The 16712-nt window shown below is 37.3% G+C and overlaps 1 protein-coding gene across 3 annotated transcripts in view; it reads right to left on the reverse strand.

Annotated features, from left to right (window-relative positions):
• Window positions 1-4133: 4133 nt before the first annotated feature.
• Mettl25 (methyltransferase like 25) overlaps window positions 4134-16712 on the reverse strand; it is an 86398-nt gene continuing 73819 nt past the window's right edge. For 2 of the 3 annotated variants that reach the window (XM_052753251.1, XM_052753252.1), the window contains 3 exons: window positions 11856-11930; window positions 11124-11195; window positions 4134-9505 (listed from right to left, as the gene is read on the reverse strand). In XM_052753251.1, the coding sequence (XP_052609211.1) occupies window positions 9413-9505; window positions 11124-11195; window positions 11856-11930 (240 nt within the window). In that variant the 3' untranslated portion in view covers window positions 4134-9412. Of the gene's footprint in view, window positions 9506-11123; window positions 11196-11855; window positions 11931-16712 lie in introns of those variants that run through there. The other variant, XR_008221660.1, reaches the window with a different exon arrangement.

Here is a 16712-nt window from a genome sequence, read left to right on the forward strand (position 1 = left end):
TTATCAATTTTGATGGTACCCATAGCTTATCTTCTCCTGTAGAAATAAAAGCAAAACCTCGTCCCCAACGTAACACATACCCTGGTTTCCATTCTGAGGTCAGCACATCCTTAAAGTATATAGGTTGATTTAATTCTGTAGTTTTTTCTATTATCCAATGTCTCTCTGCAGCTGTTGTTCCTTTCTCATTGGCATTGAGAAAATTCAAAGTTAATAGAACATTATGTAGTCTATTTCTGGGGGTTTTTGTTACTCCTTTTTGTTTATTTAGCATATCCTTTAGAGTTCTGTTTGATCTTTCTATAACTGCTTGACCTGTAGGATTATGTGGTATACCTGTAACATGGTTTATATTATAATAAGCAAAAAACTGTTTCATTTTAACAGAGACATAGGATGGAGCATTATCAGTTTTGATTTGTGCAGGTATACCCATAATGGCAATAACTTCTAGCAAATGAGTGATTACAGAATCAGCTTTTTCAGAACTCAAAGCAGTTGCCCATTGAAATCCTGAATAAGTATCGATAGTGTGGTGTACATATTTCAGTTTTCCAAATTCTGCAAAGTGAAACACGTCCATCTGCCAGATTTCATTCCTCTGAGTACCCTTTGGGTTACATCCTGCTGGTAATGGTGTTTGATTGTAGAAGGAACAAGTAGGACATTTCTTTACTATTTCTTTGGCTTGTTGCCAGGTTATGGAAAAATCCTTTTTTAAACCTTTACTATTTACATGATGTTTTTCATGAAATTCTGAGGCCTCCAGCACATTTCCTATCAATAATTTATCAATCTCATCATTGCCTTGTGCTAGAGGGCCTGGCAGACCAGTATGGGATCGGATGTGAGTTATATATAAAGGATGACTCCTTTTTCTGATTGTATCTTGTAATTGAATAAATAATGAAGTTAATTCTGAAGCATCGTGGATAAATTCTGCAGTCTCAATATGTAATACTACTTTCAGCATACTGAGAGTCAGTTACTATATTGAGAGGTTCTGAAAAATCCATTAATACCAACAGAATAGCATACAATTCTGATTTTTGAACTGAATTATAAGGACTTTGAACCACTTTACTTAAATTTTCTGATTTGTAACCTGCCTTTCCTTGTTTGTTGGCATCTGTATAAAATGTACGAACTCCAGATATGGGTTTTTTCCTCACAATTCGAGGCAAGATCCAATCAGCTCTCTTTATAAGATCAATTCTATTGCTTTTGGGATATTTGCTGTTAATTTCTCCCAAAAAATTACTACAAGCTTTTTGCCAAGCTTCATTTTCTATCCATAATTTTTCAATGTCCTCCTTAGTTAAAGGTACGACAATTTCTGCTGGGTCTATTCCTGCTAATTGACGAAGTCTCAATTTTCCTTTCCAAATCAAGGATTTTTCCACATAAGTTTTTAATTTTTTATTTGGTTTATTTGGTAAAAATATCCATTCCAATATAATATCTTCCCTTTGCATTAATATTCCTGTTGGGGAATGCCTAGAAGGTAAAATAACCAAAATGCAATCCAGCTTTGGATTAATACGATCTACATGCCCTTCATGTACTTTCTTTTCTACCAAGGCCAATTCTTTCTCAGCTTCAGGTGATAATTCTCTTGGACTATTTAAGTCCTTATCACCTTCTAAGGTTTTAAACAAATTATTCAGTTCATCATTTTTTACCCCAACAATAGTTCTTAGATGAGAAATGTCTCCAAATAATCTTTGAAAGTCATTAAGAGTCTGTAGTCGATCTCTCCTAATTTGCACTTTTTGAGGTCTAATTTTTTGAAGTTCTATTTTATATCCTAAATAATTAATAGAATCTCCTCTTTGTACCTTTTCTAAAGCAATTTGTAATCCCCAGCAAGGCAAAATTTTCTTTACTTTTTCAAACATTCTTTCTAAAGTATCTGCATTTGAATCAGCTAATAAAATGTCATCCATATAATGATAAATTATAGATTTAGGAAATATTTTACGTACCACTTCTAATGGCTGTTTTACAAAATATTGGCACAAAGTTGGGCTATTCAACATTCCCTGTGGGAGAACCCTCCATTGAAATCTTTTAACCGGTTGAGAATTATTATAAGTAGGCACTGTGAAAGCAAATCTTTCTCTGTCTTTTTCTTGTAAGGGTATTGAAAAGAAACAGTCTTTTAAATCAATAACTATGAGAGGCCAGCCTTTTGGTAACAGAGTAGGTAAAGGAATTCCAGATTGTAAAGAGCCCATTGGCTGAATTACTTTGTTAATTGCTCTAAGGTCTGTTACCATTCTCCATTTACCAGATTTTTTTTTTTATAACAAATACAGGAGAATTCCAAGGGCTGGTTGATTCTTCAATATGATGAGCATTTAACTGTTCTTCCACCAGCTCTTGTAAAGCCTGGAGTTTCTCTGTTGTTAAAGGCCATTGCTGAACCCATACAGGCTTGTCTGTTGACCATTTTAAAGGTAGAGCTGTTAATGTTTTTGGAAGATTATCAGTTGTTGTGTCCTGTTCTTGTATGACATGGATGGCTGGTGAGCACTCATTAGAATAATATCTTTTAATATTTCTCTCAGAAACATGTACTAATTTATGATTTGTTTCTGAGATTGGAGGGATATTAATCTGAGTATTCCATTGTTGTAACAAGTCTCAACCCCACAGGTTCATAGCTATGTTAGCCATATATGGTTTTAATTTTCCTTTCTGTCCTTCTGGACCTATACATTCAAGCCATCTTACACTTTGTTTCACTCTAGATAATGTCCCAATTCCTAAGAGTTGAATGTTTACCTCCTGAAGAGGCCAAGTTGGATGCCAAAATTCTGGTGCAATTATGGTAATGTCAGCACCTGTGTCTACCAGACCAGACAACAAAACACCATTTATTTTTATTGTTAGTTTTGGTCTTTGTTCATTAATAGAAGTTTGCCAAAAAATTTTCTTTATGTTTTTTCCTGTATTTCCTATTTTCTCTGTTTCATCATCTCGACTAACATGATTTATTCCAATAGATATTTGGTTATTTAGTTGCTTTGAGTAGGGGTTTCCTCTACAACTGCAGGAAAGGTTTGAACTGGATTTACTGTGGGGGCCTGCCTGAGGCCCCTCTGGGAGTTTCCCGAAGCTCGAGGCAGAGGGTTACCCTATCTGTCCCTTGTTGATCTACATTCGTTGGTCCAGTGTTTTCCCTTACCACACCTTCTGCATACTCCAGAAGGAAGGGGCATTCTGTTGCCAGTGTTCCTTGAATAAACATTATTTCTAGGAATGACCTGTTTACAATCCCTTTTCAAATGTCCTTGCTTTCCACATCCAAAACATCTAACATTGCTCAAACCTTTTGAAATTGCTTTTCCTACCCACATATCATCATGGTCATAAGCCTCTACATTAACTGTATCTCTAATCCAATCTTCCAAAGGTGCAGATCTTGCCTTTAACGGCCTAATTATTCTTTTGCACGCTGCATTTGCATTCTCAAAGGCTAAAGATTCAATTATTATCTGATTAGCCTCTGAATTCGGGACCATTTTTTGTACTGCTGAAGTCAATCTTTGTAAGAAATCTGTGAAAGATTCTTTGGGGCCCTGTATAACCTTTGTAAATGACTCAGTTTTTTTTCCTGGTTCTTCAACTCTGTCCCATGCATTCAAAGCTGCCGTTTTACATAGAAGTAGGGTTTGGACATCATATGAACATTGTGTTTGTACTGAAGCATATTGGCCTTCGCCAATAAGCTGATCCTGGCAGACTTGTATTCCGCTATCCCTCCATTGTCTTTCTATATTTTTATCCTCATTACTGAACCACATTTTCCACTGGAGATTTTGTCCGGGTTCAAGAACAGCCTGTGCCAATTCCCGCCAGTCCTTTGATATAATCCTATTACAAGTTGACCAGGTGTTTAACATTTGCTTTACATATGGGGAGTGCATGCCATAAGATGCTATTGCCTCCTTAAATCTTCGTAAGTCTAACATTTCAACTGGAACCCAAGTATTTTGTTCATTCTCTTCATCAGGTAGCTGCTGTACGGCTACTGGATAAATTAAGGGTGATTGTGTGAAAACTGGCTTTCTTTCTGTAACCTTACGATCCAATTTTGAAACAACTTCACTATTTCTTCTGTCTGAATTTGAATTTCTCTATAATTCATTTTTACCGGTTTAACAAGTTTTTCTAAGACTGTTATCCTGGCACTTAAGTTGACGATCTTTTTAAATAGTAAAATGAGGATAAGAAAAGTAATAAACTGAATAATTCGATCAATATTAATCTTTTCATATAGTTGTTCCATTGTCAGAGTGCCTAAAATTTCAAACAAAGCCCAATTTTCTTCCAATGTACACATAAAGCCCATTTTTTTTTAATGTAGAAAAAAATTCTCTTTTAAATAGATATGTTAATTGACTTACCAAGTCTGGGTAGAACAGTAGAATCCCAGGGAATTTCACAGCCACCTGGTGTTCGAGGTGTGAATCCAGCGAGAGAGAGAGAGAGAGAGAGAGAGAGAGAGAGAGAGAGAGAGAGAGAGAGAGAGAGAGAGAAAGTGTAGCCGCTTGAGCCGAGTCAAGCCTTGGCTTTACAGGCAGGGGCCCTGTTCAGCAGGGCAGGTCTGAGTTGTTTGTAGCAGTTGCAAGTAGCTCCAGCTGCGGGTCAGTCAGGCCTGGGCCCAAGCTAGGCAGCCGGGCCGCCCAGGCTGGAAACCGGACCTGCCGCCAAGCCAAGCCAAGCGGTTTTTAATGAATTCTTGTCACGCTGGGCGCCAAATGTAGATGTATCCAACCTTCTTATTAAATAATAAACACAGAACCAATGCAAAGAAGAAAGCCAAGAGGTCAGAGCTAAGAGCTAAAACCTTACCCTTCCTCCTGCGGTGGTCTTACCTCTCCGAACCAGAGCTACCCCTGTGTTAAAGTCTTTATATAGAGTTCCTGTCCTGCCTTCTCATTGGTTGTAAACCCAACCACATGACCGCCTCCTCACAGCCTGTCTGTATAGGCCTCCAGGTTTTCCATGATTGGTATTAAGATTAAAAGCATGTGTATCCAATAATGGCTGTATCCCTGAACACACAGAGACTTACCCAGCTCTGCCTACCAAGTGCTGGAATTACAAGCGTACGCTACCACTGCCCTGCTTTCCTATGGCTTGCTAATAGCTCTGACCCCCGGGCAACTTTATTTATTAACATACAAATAATATTTTAATACAAATAAAATATCACCATAGTATGAAATGAGGCTACATTTTACAGATGAGCCTGGAGATGTTAAGGCTTTTGTTTTAGATCCCCAGAAGGTGATTATGAGAAGGGTGCTCATAGCAATGCACTATGCTCTTCAATGAACTGTAAACTAACTCTGAAAGGACAGCTTTTATGAGGTGGGCATCTACAACCACTGTAGTGTGGATTTGTGTATGTAAAGCTGCAATATCACGAATGTTCTCTCAACACGATAGGATCATGTATATTCTCTCATGTTACTGGATGTCCAAACTGACAGATACAAGTTCTGCTAATATCTTAAAATGTAGGTGAGTTACTGTAAACTTTAAATGCTAAGGAAATAGATGCACTTTATTTTTTTATGCAAACAGTGTTTTTCACATGAGGTCTTTGTGTCATAAGGAGAAATGAATGTTAAATGAATATTCAGTTGCCAAAGAAGGCTGTCAAATTTTTATAGAAGTAAAATTACAAAAGGAAAGAAAACAGGCTAACTAGATTTTCTGTTCCTTCTGATATAGCTACGTATTGCAAACACTATGAGGAAATAAAAGGACAGTGTGTTGAAACAAAAACGCACTTTAGCACAACTAATGAAATAAGCTCTTTAATTAAAACCAGGAGTATTCTCAGCCAATCAATTTGAATAAATTCACTGTATGCACATTTCCATCTTTCTTTATTAGTTATTTTTATTTTTGAGAATATAATTAAAGCATTTCTCTCTTCCCTTTCTTTTCTCCAAACTCTCTGATATACCCCTCCACTCTCCATCAAAATCATGGCTTCTTCTTTTGTTGTTGTTAATTGTTATTGCATGCATATATGTATATACATATATTCCTAAATATAACCTATTCGGCCTCCATGTCACTTGTATGTATGTTTTCAGGGATGACCATATGATACAACCACCCCACCAAGAGGAAGGCTGAAGGAGAAAGTTCGTACTACCTCATTAGGCTCACAGCTATAAGGAGCTCATCAATCCTATGAGCACCAACATGGAGACAGCCACAGCAGGTGTGATGTACTAGTCATCACATGGCACTAACCACTATTAAGAAAGCAAAAAAAAAAAAAAATGAACAAGGCCAGTGAGATGATGCTGAGGGTAGGGGCATGCACTGCAGCCTGGCACCTGGCCATGAATCTCTGCATCTACCTCCATCTGTCACTGGACAAAGGCTCTATGATGACAGCTAGGTTATTTGCTAGGCTGGTCACCAGAGTAGACCAGTCCAGGCACCCTCTGGACCACTGCCAGCAGACCAAAGTCGGGTCATCCTTGTGGATTCCTGAGAGCCTCCCCAGCACCCTGCCTCTTCCTATTCCCATGATGGCCTCATCTATCATGGTATCTTCCTCCCTACCCTCCCACTCTGTCCCTGTTCCAGTTTGACCCTCCCATTTCCCTATGTTCTCATCCCCTACTCCTCGCCCTCTGCAACTCCCCAACACCCAATTCACTCGTGTAGATCTCATCCACTTCTCCTTCACAGGGTCCTCCATGTGTCCCTCCTAGGGTCTTTCTCTGTTATCTAGCCTCTCTGGAGCTGTGGGTTGCAGTCTGGCCATCCCTTCCCTCACATCTAGTATCCACTTATGAGTGAGTACATACTGTGTTTGTCCTTTTGAGTCTGGGTTACCTCACTCAAGATGATATTTTCTAGTTCCATTCATTTGCCTTCAAATTTCATGATATCATTGTTTTTTTACTGCTGAGTAGTACTCCACTGTGTATATGTGCCACATTTTCTTTATCCATTCTTCAGTTGAGGGGCATCTAGGTTGTTTCCAGGTTCTGGCTATTATGAATAATGCTGCTATCAACATAGATGAGCATGTGTCCTTGTGGTAAGATTGAGCATTCCTTGGGTATATGCCCAAGAGTGGAATAGCTGGGTCTTGAGGAAGACTTATTCCCAATTTTCTGAGAAACCGCCATACTGATTTCCAGAGTGGCTGTACAAGTTTGTATTCCCACCAACAGTGGAGGAGTGTTCCCTTTGCTCCACATCCTCTCCAACATAAGCTGTCATTAGTGTTTTTGATCTTAGCCCTTCTGACAGGTGTAAAATGGTATCTCAGAGTTGTTTTGATTTTCATTTCCCTGATGACTAAGGATGTTGAGCAATTCCTTAAATGTCTTTCAGCCATTTGAGATTCTTCTGTTGAGAATTCTCTGTTAAGCTCTGTAGCCCATTTTTTAATTGGACTGTTGATTATTTTGAAGTCTAGCTTTTTGAGTTCTTTATATATTTTGGAGATCAGCCCTCTGTCAGATGTGGGGTTGGTGCAAGATCTTTTCCCATTCTGTAGCCTGTTGCTTTGTCTTGTTGACCGTGTCCTTTGCTCTACAAAAGCTTCTCAGTTTCAGGTGGTCCCATTGATTAATTGTCGTTCTCAGTGTCTGTGCTACTGGTGTTATATTTAGGAAGTGGTCTCTTGTGCCAATTCGTTCCAGACTACTTTCTACTTTCTCTTCTATCAAGTTCAGGGGATGGACTTGAGTTTTGTGCATGGCAACAGATATGGATCTATTTGCCATCCTCTGCATGTTAACATCCAGTTATGCCAGTACCATTTGTTGAAGATGCTTTCTTTTTTCCATGGTACAGTTTTGGCTTCTTTGTCAAAAATCTTATGTTCATAGGTGTGTGGATTAATGTCAGGGTCTTCAATTCGATTCCATTGGTCCACGTGTTGGTTTTTATGCCAGTACCAAGCTGTTTTTATTACTATAGCTCTATAGTAGAGCTTGAGGTCAGGGATCATGATGCCTCCAGAAGTTGCTTTATTATACAGGATTCTTTCAGCTATCTTAGGTTTTTTGTTTTTCCATATAAAGTTAAGTATTGTTCTTTCCAAGTCTGTATAGAATTGTGTCAGGATTTTGATGGGGATTGCATTGAATCTGTAGATTGCTTTTGGTAAGATTGCCATTTTTTTTTTTTTTTGTTTTTTTGAGACAGGGTTTCTCTGTGTAGCTTTGCGCCTTTCCTGGAACTCACTCTGTAGCCCCAGAAGATTGCCATTTTTACTATGTTAATTCTACCTATCCATGAGCATGGGAAATCTTTCCATTTTCTGATATCTTCTTCGATTTCTTTCTTCAGAGACTTAAAGTTCTTATCATACAGGTCTTTCACTTGCTTAGTTAGAGTTAACCCAAGGTATTTTGTATTATTTGTGGCTATTGTAAAGGGCCAGACATTTGAATTCTTATCAAAAGGTAGTTTAAAGTAGCTCACTAGGAAAGTACTAGCTGTGTACAGTTCCTGATCATCTGTATCAGCTGGAAACTCCACACGAAACCCCGAAGAAATAAAATCCTTCTCATCTGGGGAAAAGCTCAACCATTTACCAAAACAGTTATTTATCTTCTCTAGGGACTCTAAGAGGGCTCTCCAGCTGAGCATCGAGAAAGCCTCATCCCAGCTCTCCAGCTCTTTAGTGTGCACGAGAAACTCTGTGTTTTGCTAAAGAAAGGGACTTGTTCTACACTTGGCAGGGAGGCGTCTCCCATGTCTGGCTTCACTCAGGGTGGCTTTTTATAGAGCACAATTTAATTCTCCTAAGCACCACCCCATCACTTCTTTTTAGTAGGATAAATAGCCTCAAGAATCCGTGAAGTGAATACTTACTCATAAGATGCACATTTCCTTAAGGAAATAGAATATCATCAAGTGTACTTTATGTTAAAACAGCGTAAAATATGCTCTATATTAGGCATATTTTATAACTGACCTGCTTGTGAGTTTTTTTTTTTAATGTATATCTCCCCATTATGGCAATGTGGAAACTATTCCAAAATGTTCTGAAAAATACAGAGTAACAAGCATTTAGCAACATCGACATTTAGACTTACCATTTCCTTTTAAGCAAAAAGAGGCCAAAATGTGATGTGTGGTAAATGCTAAGGGTCCCAAATATTGAACAAGAATTAAAGTCAGATTACAATCTGCTATTGACACACTAAGGAAGGTTGGCCATAATATTTTCATAAGTTCTTGTTTTATTAACGTATGCTTTGAGAATGGAAAAACTGATTATGATCTTACATTGTTAGCCATTATTTTATTACTTAAAATATAGCAATTATTTAAAAGATAAATGTTTTAGAAAAGTAATCTTCGAGGTAAGTCCCCAAACAAGCTGACTAGCCACCTGCCTCCACTGCGGTCACCGCTGCTTCTTCAGGGCAATGAGAGCATAGCACCTGGGAGACTGGACAGGGTCAAACAACTTCACAAGAGCCGACCACGCTACATCTTCCTGAAAGTGGAGAAGAATTTACATGTACTCCCACTTTTGAGCAAATGAACGATGAGTCAGACTACATACACCAACTGGACTACAAATTGTAATAGAAAATGTGAGTAGAAACCAAAGGCTATAATTTTCTATTGAATGAAACATTACAATTCTGGTTTCAAGAAGGTATGTGGAAACATAACTTACATCTGTAGAGATTGACTGCCAAAGTATTCTTTGTTTCAATACAGAAAAGCTGAACAAAGCCAATTAACACTGTATTTAAACAAGCAATTTTATGATGAAACATTATTCATCTTGTACAGAGAAGGAGAAAATGATATATAAATAAAAATTACATACTAAATAAATTTTATTATAGTTTTAAAGTAAAAGCAATATGTACACATGTACACGCACAATCTACAATCATGTGTGACATCATTATAAAATGTATTTAGCCGGGCGGTGGTGGCGCACGCCTTTAATCCCAGCACTCGGGAGGCAGAGCCAGGTGGATCTCTGTGAGTTCGAGGCCAGCCTGGGCTACCAAGTGAGTTCCAGGAAAGGCGCAAAGCTACACAGAGAAACCCTGTCTCGAAAAACCAAAAAAAAAAAAAAAAAATAAAATAAAATGTATTTAGTATTTAATAGTGACGTCTGAAAGGTGGGATTATACTCCTCTTACTTTTCTTTTTTACATTATATATCTTAGATTTTTAACAAATATGATTACTTTCATAAGATGTTTCAATGTTCAAAATGAATAATCATATGCTTGTATTTCATTTGCACCTATTCATTTTCTTGCATGCTATTTTATTTAATTGTTTATCTAGGTCAATTGAATTTTTTTGTGAAGGGAAATGAGTATTTATTCAAATAGTTAGTTGGTGTATCACCTTCCAACTTGAGGATCAAGGCTTTGAAGGGATTTGTAATTAAATCGTGGCTAAGAAAAGTATATTATTTAAATCCTTAAGAATTGCCCTAATCTTTAAAACTACTAATTAAAATAAAGAAATTTATTAAAATTCATTTGTTTAAAGAAGCCTTTAGAAAAGAAAAGGCACTAGATGACCAAATAAAGTTGTTAAAAATAAAGGATTTATAGTGGACAACAAGTTGACTCTGTGAAGGGGACGAAACAGTTCAAAACAATTTATTGACCGGAGCTCAGCAGACCACACATCACAGACGAAACAGTAAGGTTGTGGGAGAGAAGAACTACCCCTCACTGATTAGAAAGACATTTCTACATCACAGGACATGAACATCCAAAGCACATTAAAAGATCAGCTCTAACAAAGTGAAATGTGTGCAGAGGATCTTCGATGACTGGCCATAATTAATTTTGACTCTAAAATCATACATGGTTATGTCTATTCACTGTCTATGAATATTACTTATCACACAAGTTGATAAAACATCAAGTTTATTACAGAAATTTTTTGAAGACATCTGCTGTACATATGTTTATATATTGAGCAAGAAATAAAATGAATATTAAAAATAAGAGTATGAGAATTATTATCTTACTAATTTGTGTGAAATAACTTTATCCCAGCTCTGTAACTTTACTTATTTTATTTCACCTAATAATGATATTTGCTATGCACTGAAAAACAACATAATTTACCTGTTCCTTCAGGTAACACAGTCGATCAAGAAGAATCAGGGTTTCTATGCAAGGAGCCAGGACGACTTTCAACTGCAAGGAAACAAACAAAGGTGGTGTACTTTAATAGTTTATTTGCCTCAACATTTATGTTTGAGAAAGTATATCTATAAAACAACGCATATGTCAGATACCCGATACCTATTGTACATCTTCCAAAAATGAATTTTCCAGATCAAAAGCTTTTCTTTACTCGTAATAGGAAAAGAATGCCCTCTAAGAGACATGAGGTGGAATCCAGGAAGCAATCATCTGATGGAAAGCTTTTAAAGGAGTCCCGAGAATGCGATTCATTAAAAGGAGAGCTTGTGAACTAACTGCTCTGGATATCAACATGTGTTCAAAGGACTCTGAAGCATTGCTCTGTGCATTTATGATGCACTTTAAGAGAAATCTACCATGTGCTCTTTTTATGACACTCTTAACACCTAATATAGTTCTGAAATAGGAAATCATCCCAAATAGTTTGCTCGCTCGCATGCTCTGTGTGTGTGTGTGTGTGTGTGTGTGTGTGTGTGTGTGTGTGTGTCTTTCTCACATACACAAACAACAGCAACAACACAGATTGACTGGCCCATAATATTTAATAGGGTACTATTCTAGTCTAGCAATATATCCAGTATAATACATACGTGTGTGTGTGTGTGTGTGTGTGTGTGTGTGTGTGTGTGTGTGTGTGTGTACATGACTTACCATATTAAATGCCTCCAGCTCGTTCATTCTAGGTTTATATTTTTCATAGTAATCCATTATAATTTCTTCAGAGACCTTTGAAATAAAAACAGAAACAATAAACTTATCAATGTAACAGTTAAATAATTAAAAAGGTCCCTATAATATAACCTAAAGTCAAATAAGTACCATATCAATTTAAGGTAACTTTAATGTCTGAAGAACTGTCTTTAAGCAAGTGAATACAACAAAATTCTGTCATTCAAATCTTGTGAACTGATGTTATTCACCATTTCATAAATAACACCATCTTAAGTTTTTCCAAATTCAGTACATAGTAGTAAAATATTTAACTTATTGCTATGTTTGCAAAACAATAATTTCACCATCTGAAGGTGTAACTTGTCTTTTTTATATTGTCTTTTTGTATCAGATGTACTTGTAATGCATAATCTTTACTGCCTAACTTGGCTGAAACAAAGCAACAGTCTTATTTTTTAATAAGAGAATAAACACGGTTTTCTCATCTTTTCTCTCCAGAATATCTCAAGTAAGCAAACAGAGAAAGAAATAAAGACACACACTTCTTTGGCCATTGTAAAAGGGCATTTTAAATCTTAAATTTGGTGGCTCGTAAAGGACAATGGCTAGGATGGAGTGACACAGGAAGGGGAAAAGACATGCCCCGGGTCACAGGTCCCCACAAAGCAACAGAACACAGTTCTCCAACATTATGTCTCCTGAGCATCATCATCAACAACAACAGTCACTGGTTCTTCTCAATGGGCACCAAGAGAAAGCAACGTGGAGAATAGAGTTACACAGAAAACCCATACTTCTAGAAATCAACATGATAGAGATTATGAATTCACGCTGTCCGTCAACTGCTGATCTCAGAACATAAGCTATGGCTCTCATTCTGACACACGTTTGTGAGATTTGGCCTTCTGCTGCCTCTGACTGCCATTATACACTTTTGTACTTTAGAAATTCATCTATTACGTACTTTACTGTTCAGTGTCTTAATGTGGGCCTTTTATTTTGTAAATATTATGGAAATGATTGTGGGGCTTGGAAAAAAATTACCTTTGAAGTTTTAAAAAACAGTCCACTTTTTAGCATGTGTGTGTGTCCAGCCTGTGTTGTCTTAACTAATAAATGTGGTTCTCCCCGCACCAGAAAAATTTAGAAATTCAGTGCAATAGAAGAATTAGAAAAAATACATTTAGACATGTATGAGAAAATCTGACATCGTTTCTATTGTTTTTACTCTTTATTCTCTTTTCCTTGCTTTGACATGTTGTCTTAGTTCCTTTTCTATTGCTGTCATGAGATACCATAATCAAGACATCGTATAGAAGAAAGCGTTTATTGGAGGCTCACAGTTTCAGAGGGCGAGTCCATGGCTACCACAGTGGAGAACATGGCAACAGGCAGGCAGGCATTGCTCTGGAGCAGTCGCTGAGAGCTCACATTATGAAACAGCCACGTGGAAAAGCCAGAAAGCTAACTGGAAACAGCATGGGTTTTTGAAACCTCAAAGCCTAACCTTCCGTGACACACCTCCTCCAGTAGAGCTACACCTCCTAGTCCGTCCCCAACAGTTTTACCAACTAGGGATCAAGCATTCATATATGAGCCTATGGGGGCTGTTCTCATTGAAACCATCACACATGTATTATATTTATTTGGTTGGCTTATTTTTGTTTCATGAGATAATGTCTTGATGTGTAGCCCAGTCTGATCTTAGATTTGTAGCCCTCCTTCCTGGGCCTCCCAAGTGCTGGGATTCTAGGGTATACCATTGTGCCTGGTTCTGATATGTATTTTGACAGCAGTTTTATCTGGTGACCCCCCACCCCCTTAAAATAGCACTTCGCAAAGATGTTTACCTTATAAAAACAATTTTCTTTGCATTCATTTTATTGATTATGCACCTTCATCAATTATGTATGACTTATATTGTTATTCTGATAATATAACTGACATTAAAAGCTGAGAAACGCAAACAATTGATACACTAATCACTCAGCTGCTGAACGCAGACGTACAGGGCCTACAACGTGCCTCCTGAGTGTGAGGATTCAGTACAGTATGAGTACATTATTTAGAGAAAAAATGGGAAGTAATGGTTATTGATGTATTAGAAAATGACTTGAAAAGTGACCTATGCTGTTCCTGTCCTTGTTGCCACTGAACACTGAATGCATACTGAATGGCAGACCAAAGCACTGAAAATAATTCTATTGTTTCCTGCTGTCCAATCCCCACATTTTAGAAACAGCCCCTACCTTGAGTTGAGTTGTCTATGAGAATTATGGGTTACAGTCAAAGAAATGGTCAGCTCTAAAGAGAAAGTAGAGTGGAGACAGTGAACAGGCGATCATCTCAGGCACTTTATTCAATCTCCTACCCTCTTTGTAACTTATTGAACTAGCCTGGCTCTTAACAAGGTTTATATATCAGGTAGTAGATGTGTTACTGCCCAGTGGATTGTGTGCACCTGACCACAGTCATCCTGTCTGGAAGAAATTTCAAGAGTGAAGATTTGGAGGGAAGCATCTGTTAACTGTTTACTAACATAATTCAAGAGAATTTCTTCTGCCTTTATTTCAAACCTTAATATCTAGTCTGCTTTAGAAACGAATTTATCTGTTGGCAAGCATGAATTTCCTCTTGATTCCTTTGCAGCCTGTTTGCTTGATAACTGCCAGCTTTGGAAACATGCCCAACAAACATCCTTCTGTGAACAAAGCCTGTTAATATGTTACGTAAGTATGCCAAAATATGGGCTATGGAGTTAGCTGTTTTAAATTAGAATACTTCTTCCTCAAAGACCTAGATCTTGCCTTTAGAAATCCACTTAACTGCAATTAAGATATAACTGTTTTTGCTTTATCTTATTATATATTATTTGTCATATTTGGTTGTTATCTCTTAGAGACCTGTTCTTTAATGAGAGACAGAAAGGGAGTGGATTTGGAGGGAAGTAAAAGTAGTAAGGAACTGGAAGGCGTAGAGGGAGGGGAAACTATAATCAGGATATATTGTATGAGGAAGAAATCTATTTTCAATAAAAGAAAACAAATTTAAAAATATATCTAATGGAAGCGGAAAATGAAGGCCTAGAGAGAGGTAGCTGAGTGAGAATCTAGGAAAAGTAAAATTAGAGGGGCTTTAGAGTCTTGCATAGAAATTGGTGATCAAGTCTGTGGCCCTGGAAGTTTTGGGTTGTTCTATCCACTTGTGCCTGAACCTAGAATGATGTAATTCATGTACCCAGGCCTCCTCTGCCTTTATTAGGTATTTAAAATAAAATACATCAAAGCGTCCAAAATAAATAGATTAAGATTGCTTAACTTACATCTCAACGTTCACCTAAAAATCACATTCATTATTTTGTCATCATTAATATTTAACACGATAAAATATTCAGCACAATATTTGCATGAGCAGAAATTCATAAATATTTTCTTATGCTTTTTTAAAAAAATATTTTGATTGATTTTCATTCTATATGCATGCATGTTGGCCTGAGTATATGTACGTGCACTGTGTGTGTGTGCAGATGTTCAGAGGCCACAAGAGGGTGACAGATCCCATGGAAATGAAGCCACCCTATGTACATACTTCGAACCAAGTCCTGGTCCTCCACAAGATCAGCAAGTGCTCCTAAACACTGAGTCAGCTCTCCAGCTCTCATTTTTTTTTTAATAATCATGGTTCAGTAGGGTTTTGATAACAGTATAGATAATTTCCACAAAGCATTATATCTTTGAAAAAATTCAGACAATTTACTCTGATCACGTTTTTCTCCTACCCCCAACTCCTCCCAGATTCTCCCTACCTCCTCTTTCTCCATCTTACACAGTGGTATATTTGTTTTAGTTAATAAATTAATGTTGATGCATTATTAACTAAAGCCCATACTATACTCAGATTTTCTTGGCTTTTACATAATGTACTCTTTCCGTTTCAGAATCAAATACAGGATGTCACATAACATTTACCTGTATCAGCTTTGACACTTTCTCAGACTTGTTTTTGATGACCTCAACAGTTTTGAGAAATAATGGTCATATATTTTACAGAATGTTCTAGTATGTTTTAGATTTTTTTCCTCAAAAATCAAAAAGGATTATGTCTTGTAAGAGGAAGAATATAGGAATATAGTACAGTTTACATGCACTCATATCAAGGGGCCACACTCTTCACATAACTTGTCAACTATTGATGTTGACCTTGACTGTCTGACAGAGACTGTCTGCCAGGTTTCCTGACTGGAGAGTTCCTCTTTTGGTCCCTGTTTCCAAATCCTATTCTTTAAAGGAAAGTTACCATGTACTGTCCACATCTATTGGTTGACAGTTATATTGCCTGTCTCTGAGTATAGAATATGGTGGTACTTTTAGTGAGAGTGTCCCCCATGGACTCAGATATTTGAACACTTTGTCCTTAATTGATGGAACTATCTGGTAGGCTTAGTAGCTGTAGCCTTGCTGGAGGAAGCTTATCACGGGGATAGGCTTTGAGATCTCAAAGTCACACGCCATTCCCAGTTTGCTGTCTGAACTTCCTGCTTAAGGTTCAAGAAATGAGCTCTCAACTGTTCCTGCCGCCATGCCTTTTGCAGCCACAATTTCCTGCCAGGAAGAATCTGGAGTCATAAGCCAAATGAACATTTCTTTCTATACATGGCCATGGTGTTTTTATTACTACAACAGCAACAAATACCTACATAAATTATTTTTTAAGGGAGATTTGTATTTCTTTTAATCTATTTATTCTGTTTTGTTTGTTTGTTTGTTTATGACCTATAAAAAGGACTACAGAGTAGCAAGGGTGAGCCATAATGCAACTCAGAGGGAAGAGCAGATG

This window comes from Peromyscus californicus, unplaced genomic scaffold (assembly GCF_007827085.1).
Source record: "Peromyscus californicus insignis strain IS unplaced genomic scaffold, ASM782708v3 Scaffold_24__1_contigs__length_46423439, whole genome shotgun sequence".
Lineage (NCBI taxonomy): Eukaryota > Metazoa > Chordata > Mammalia > Rodentia > Cricetidae > Peromyscus > Peromyscus californicus.